The following is a 6,810-nucleotide window of genomic DNA, read 5'->3' as shown; positions in this document are numbered from 1 at the left end:
TTTGTGTCTGTGTTTCTGTTTATCTGTCTATCAGTATCTGTATGTTTATATCTATCTGTCTGTTTATCTTTAGTCTGTTTCTGTATCTTAAGTGTTTGACACCTCTTATCGTTACAGATGATGACGATTCATCAGAGAAGCAGCAAGCGTCTGCTAAGAAGCGTCGCGTGGAAACGTTTCAGCAGAAGGAAAAGAGAAAGCGGGACATCGGACAGGCCACATCAGACAAGAACTTTGTGGAAGAGGAGAAGCGGATCCTCCGCCAGTCTATCGAGTGAAGCGTCTGGACCATGTGTGTGTTGATATTTAACCCAGTCCATTTGTTTTAATCCCACAATATTTAGAGATCTCTGGATGGAAACGGCACCACGAGTCTGGGACGTTTTAAATTTATTATTCCAATATTACGTCCACGATAAGGGAGAGAGTTTGGGACGGTTTTTGTGTTTGTGTTTTGGACTGGATTGTAGGTATGACTTCTACTGTAAATTTGTAGCCTGGAATATTCTCCATTGATGTTTCTGATCATTTGTAGTTTCCTAAATGGATAAAGTCCTTCTCTCTGAGTCTCAGTTTGTGTTTATATCTCTCATTATCTATGTGTGTGTTTGTACTGATGCTGTACTGTCACTAGGTGGCGATACTGAATAAGATTTGATCCAAAGTGGTTTTGAAAGCTCATGGAAAACCTGGAATTTTAGAAATAATATTTAATAACATGCAAACATTTCAATTGTTATTATAAGTATTGTTTAGTTATGCTGTCAAATATTAACTTTTCACAATACCTGGTAATACTGTTTTTTTAGTACTATAGCATATTAAAATGAAGGTTTCTAAATGCACACCGTGGTATTCTTTGGTGAATGGTCATTTAGTACATGTGTTACCATGGTATATAAAGCCATAGTACTTTTTAAGTGTCCTATGATGTTTGAAATCAATTTCATGTCTTCATCATCTTATCATATCTTGTGAAATGTCTCGCTCCAGCTCTCATTCAAGGTGTTTCGTGCAGCTGCGGCCGCGGATCTGTTTTCCCGCAGGTTGAAGGATGTGAAAATCGTGTGTAATTTTTTTTCTTCTCCTGGAAGCATGAAATGATCAGAGGGATTCCAGGGAATTCTGTCGTCTCCTGTGGACGTGAAACAGGTAAAAATGCAGATGATAAGATTCCAGCGTGCAGGTATGTGCCCGGCCTTGTCTCGGAGCTCTGTGTGTGTTTGTGTTATCCTCACGCCTCAATGAACATCAGGAGATTCCAGCGGCGCGCTGTGATGCTGCATGGGTTTTTAATTCGCTTTTTTCAGGATCTGAACTTCTGCACAAATCTAGAACATCTAGAACTTAACCGGTTGTTATTGATAGTTATGTGATAATATCTAGTGTTAAGTATTAAAGATTTGTGTTTTCATTTTAGACATTATTCTTTCGAAAGATTTTATTTCTTAAATTTTACTTTAGGAAGAACTTCACTAAGGTCTATAAACTATGCTATACTCTATATTTGAGTGTGTTTATTCATATTTTGAATATGTTTTATTTTCTTTTTAATTTTAAGCATTTTCTATATAATGTCAATTGTGTATTTTCGAAAGTTTATATATGAAATAAAATAACATATTAAATTAGGAAAATTATTGTACATAAATTGTACATTTAAATTTTTTTTATTTTTTTATTGTAATTTTAGTTAACTACAGTAACCATAACCCATTTTTTTGCATTAAACTTATGTTATTATGTTATATTTACATAGCATATATTTGTATGTTTTAGATTATATTATGTTATTATTAGATATTGTAATCAATATAAATAAAATATTTCATAATATATTATTAATAAAAACTGTATTATAATTATTATAAATAAACTTATTTTCATTCAAATTTAATTGCACAAAGCTGTGTATTATAATCATATATTTAATTTTAATAAAAAACATATGCTATTATAAAAAAAATTGAATTATAAATAAACATATTTTCATTAATTTAAAAAATATATATTTAATTTTTAAATTTTAAATTTTAAATTTAATTAATTTTTTTATAATAAAAAAAAGTACACACTATTTAGAAAAAAATATTAAAATTATAAATAAAAACATTTTCATTAAAATGATAAACAAAGTTTATGGCAAAAAATGTATATATTTATTTGTTTTGTAGAATTTATTATTTTAATTTAATTTATTTTTATTAAAAAAATTATACTCTTTAGAAAAGTTCAAAAATTGAATTATAAACATATTTTCATTAAAATATGAACAATAACGTTTATGTAATTTTTTTATACATTTATATATAATATAATAATTTATATATTTATTTGTTTATTCTGTAGATTTTATTTATTTTAATTGTATCTATTTTTTTAAATGTTTATTTATAACATTATTGTATAAGTATATATATATATATATATATATGTATGTATACATTTTATTATATACTATTTATAAAAATAATTCAAATTAGTAATTAACTTATTTTCATTTAAATTACGCACACAATAAAGTTTATAGCAAAATTAATATATTTGTTCTGTCAAATTTCAAGTTTATAATATTTGTTTATATATATTTATAATTTGCAATAAAGTTCTTATTTAAGTCAGTTAATTAAATGTTTATTTATAACTTAACATTATATATAGTTATGTTAGATGAAATTAAAATTGTATTATACATATAAAAATAATTTGAATTATTAGAAATAAACTTATTTTCATCAACATACATACAAAGTTTATGGCAAAAATTATTATTTTATATTTATTTGTTTATTCTGTAGAATATATATACAGTAATTTTTATTCTGTTTTTATTAAGTTTTCAATTTAATTAGTCATTAATTTAGGTATTTTTATTATCTTTTTTCATGTTTATCGTTTTTAGTGTTTTAGATTTAGTTATTTAAGTAGCCTACATCAAGTTAAACTAAATGAGAAATGAAAAAGCTAAAATAAAATGTTTAAAATTGACGTTTCTGTTTTTTAAATTAATAGTTACAAGTTAATAGTTAACTATAATAACCATAACCCTGACATATAGTCCACATACTGCATATATGTGCATTTATTTATGCTTTTATTTATTTAATCCATCTATGCATTCGATTTTTATAGCAACTGCATAGCAACGCCCTAGTAACCATCACTATGTCAACGCAAAAACCTCTCAGATTCTGAAAATTTAAACAAACCATTCCCGCTCTTGGCTAATGTTTTTCTCTTGTGTATTTGCTGAGCTCTGATGGAAATGCACAGCGATATTTGTGCGTTTAGTGAATGATTGACCATGTAAATGTGATTCACAGAGACCACAAACATCCATCTGTTAAGCGTTTCCACAGAGTCTGACCTGAATTCCTCCGCGCGCGTTTGCGTCTTAAGACTGGAGTTAGTGGAAAATCGGCGGAAATGTCTGAATCAGGATTCTTTCAGCGCAGCGGCTGTTTATGGAGACATATGGCCTTCATACATATTCACATCGGAGCTTTCCGTGGCGTTTGTGCGTTATGAATGGGCTCGGTTGACAGTATGTGTATTCATTAAAAGCAAAGCTCGTCACGGACTGTCCGTCACCATAGCGATGAGAAACCGGAAGCTGACCTTCAGTCAGCGGCTCTCTGCAGGAAAGCACACAGGCCTGCTTGTGTTTGATTATGTAGTAAGATTATGGAAAAACTCCTATGTTTCTCCATAGTGGAACTGATATTTCATAACAGACCTGGCGTTATGCTCTAGTTCTAAAGTTGTTAAGATTATTCTGTAGAAATGTATTTTGAAGCAATTTTTGCATTACACTTGTTTTTATATTATATTCACATATAGTACATACAGTATTTGTGTGTTTTAGATTATATTATTATTATATTAAAATTAATATAAATAATTTATTTTATATTAAAATATAAGTAAACGTAATGTCATTAAATAAATAATATTTTTTTTAGATTTTATAATTCATATAGTGATAAAGTTATAATTAAATTCATCAAATTATATATTAATGTATATTTATAATTAAGTTTTATCATAAAATATTTATCACTTAAAATTATATATAAAATATTTAATTAAAAATAAAGTATATTGTTATTAAATTTAATGTATAATAATTTTAATAGTTATCACTTAAAATTATGTATATTATATACATAATATATTATATATAATTATTGTATATAATAAAATAAAGTATATATTATTATTTAAAAATAATCTTTTAAAATTATTTACAATTAAACTAATTGTCATTAAAATTATACAGTATATCACAAAAATATTTTTTTATTTAGTTTGTTGAAATAAACCTGTTATAAGTCTCTCTCTCTCTCTCTCTCTCTCTCTCTCTATATATATATATATATATATATATATATATATTTGTATATAATTACAATTATGAATAAACTTATTGTCATTAAAATTACACATCATAAAAAGTTATTTTAGTTATTTTATATATTTAAAAAAAATAATGTATTAAAATTATTACGAATAAATTTGGTCACTAAATTTACACTAAGTTTATTATTTATTAAAATGTTTATTTATAATAAAATTATCATTATTTCTTAAATGAATTCTTATATAATATGTATGCAATTTTATATTTTTTAAGACTTTTAACAAGTTGAAATATATGTATTCTATAACCATAAACAATCATTTATTTGATCATAAATTTTTATTTTATTTGATACTAGCAGCTTTACTGTTACGTTCCTCATTACTGGTCAACAACCGAAACACTTTCACGTTGCTTGTAGGTAATATTAACTTGAGTGTTTTATGTTCTCCTAGAACATGATTTGACAGACAGATTGAGCAGCTTTCATGATGTGTGTGGGACAGGAGTATTCATTCATCACAGATGGACGGCCGGAGCAGGAGACACACAGTCTGACCCTCGACCCGAGAACCAGCAGGAGGAGAGACTGGTTTAATAAAGACCACAACAAACCGCGTCACACCAGACTGACCTGTGAGTGTTCAGACTGAGAGGAGGCTTAAAAGTGTTTGCATGATGCTAAGAATCAATTAAAAACGACAGCCAATCAGAAGCACCGGTGGGCGGAGCCTCTTTCTGCAAGAGCATTGATTGCAACCACAACGGAACGGGTAAGTACATAATCTAATCTAATTAAGTTGGCTTGAGAAAGCCAATTTACTGGAATGCGACTTACATTGATGGAATGTTCAAATGATCAACACTACAGTCGTGGCCAAAAGTTTTGAGAATGATATTAGTTTTCACAAAGTTTGCTGCTAAATTACTTTTAGATCTTTGTTTCAGTTGTTTCTGTGATGTACTGAAATATAATTACAAGCACTTCATACGTTTCAAAGGCTTTTATCGACAATTACATGACATTTATGCAAAGAATCAGTATTTGCAGTGTTGGCCCTTCTTTTTCAGGACCTCTGCAATTCGACTGGGCATGCTCTCAATCAACTTCTGGGCCAGATCCTGACTGATAGCAACCCATTCTTTCATAATCACTTCTTGGAGTTTGTCAGAATTAGTGGGTTTTTGTTTGTCCACCCGCCTCTTGAGGATTGAACACAAGTTTTAAGATCTGGGGAGTTTCCAGGCCATGGACCCAAAATGTCAATGTTTTGGTCCCCGAGCCACTTAGTTATCACTTTTGCCTTATGGCACGGTGCTCCATCGTGCTGGAAAATACATTGTTCTTCACCAAACTGTTGTTGGATTGTTGGAAGAAGTTGCTGTTGGAGGGTGTTTTGGTACCATTCTTTATTCATGGCTGTGTTTTGGGGCAAAATTGTGAGTGAGCCCACTCCCTTGGATGAGAAGCAACCCCACACATGAATAGTCTCAGGATGCTTTACTGTTGGCATGACACAGGACTGATGGTAGCGCTCACCTTTTCTTCTCCGGACAAGCCTTTTTCCAGATGCCCCAAACAATCGGAAAGAGGCTTCCTCGGAGAATATGACTTTGCCCCAGTCCTCAGCAGTCCATTCGCCATACTTTTTTGCAGAAGATCAATCTGTCCCTGATGTTTTTTTTGGAGAGAAGTGGCTTCTTTGCTGCCCTTCTTGACACCAGGCCATCTTCCAAAAGTCTTGGCCTCACTGTGTGTTCAGATGCGCTCACACCTGCCTGCTGCCATTCCTGAGCAAGCTCTGCACTGGTGGCACTCCGATCCCGCAGCTCAATCCTCTTTAGGAGACCATCCTGGCGCTTGCTGGACTTTCTTGGACACCCTGAAGCCTTCTTAACAATGCAGTGGAAAGTTTTTTTTTTTCGGGATTAAGTTCATTTTCATGGCAAAGAAGGACTATGCAATTCATCTGATCACTCTTCATAACATTCTGGAGTATATGCAAATTGCTATTATACAAACTTAAGCAGCAACTTTTCCAATTTCCAAAATGTATGTAATTCTCAAAACTTTTGGCCACGACTGTATTCAAACTCCAACTGACAAAACTCCCACAATCCCTTGAGACTCAATCAAACTTCCCTTCTATGTACTATATTTATAATCCATTTAAACTCATTCAAACTGACTTGCTAATCATGCTAGAAACTTGCTAGTAACGTGGTAATCATAATAAAATCCTTTTTTATTTTTTTATTTTGCATGTTTGTCACACTTTAATGTTTCAGATCATCAAACATGAATGAAGTGTTTTATTATGAAGGAAAAACAAAATCCAAACCCACATGGCCCTGTGTGAAAAAGTATTTGCCCCCTAAACTTAATTACTGGTTGAGTTACCCTTAGCAGATTGCGATAACTTGCAATGAGTCTGTTACAGCGCTGTGCA

The 6,810-nt window shown here is 30.7% G+C and overlaps 1 protein-coding gene across 1 annotated transcript in view; it reads left to right on the top strand.

Annotated features, from left to right (window-relative positions):
• c18h1orf52 (chromosome 18 C1orf52 homolog) overlaps nt 1–845 on the top strand; it is a 4,905-nt gene extending 4,060 nt beyond the window's left edge. The window contains exon 3 of the mRNA XM_073823651.1: nt 118–845. Within this exon, the coding sequence (XP_073679752.1) occupies nt 118–278 (161 nt within the window). The 3' untranslated portion in view covers nt 279–845. The remainder of the gene's footprint in view (nt 1–117) is intronic.
• Nucleotides 846–6,810: the final 5,965 nt, after the last annotated feature.

Source organism: Garra rufa, chromosome 18, assembly GCF_049309525.1.
Source record: "Garra rufa chromosome 18, GarRuf1.0, whole genome shotgun sequence".
Taxonomy (NCBI): domain Eukaryota; kingdom Metazoa; phylum Chordata; class Actinopteri; order Cypriniformes; family Cyprinidae; genus Garra; species Garra rufa.
Note: the sequence above shows the minus strand (reverse complement) of the source record. Positions and strands in the feature narration are given on the sequence as shown.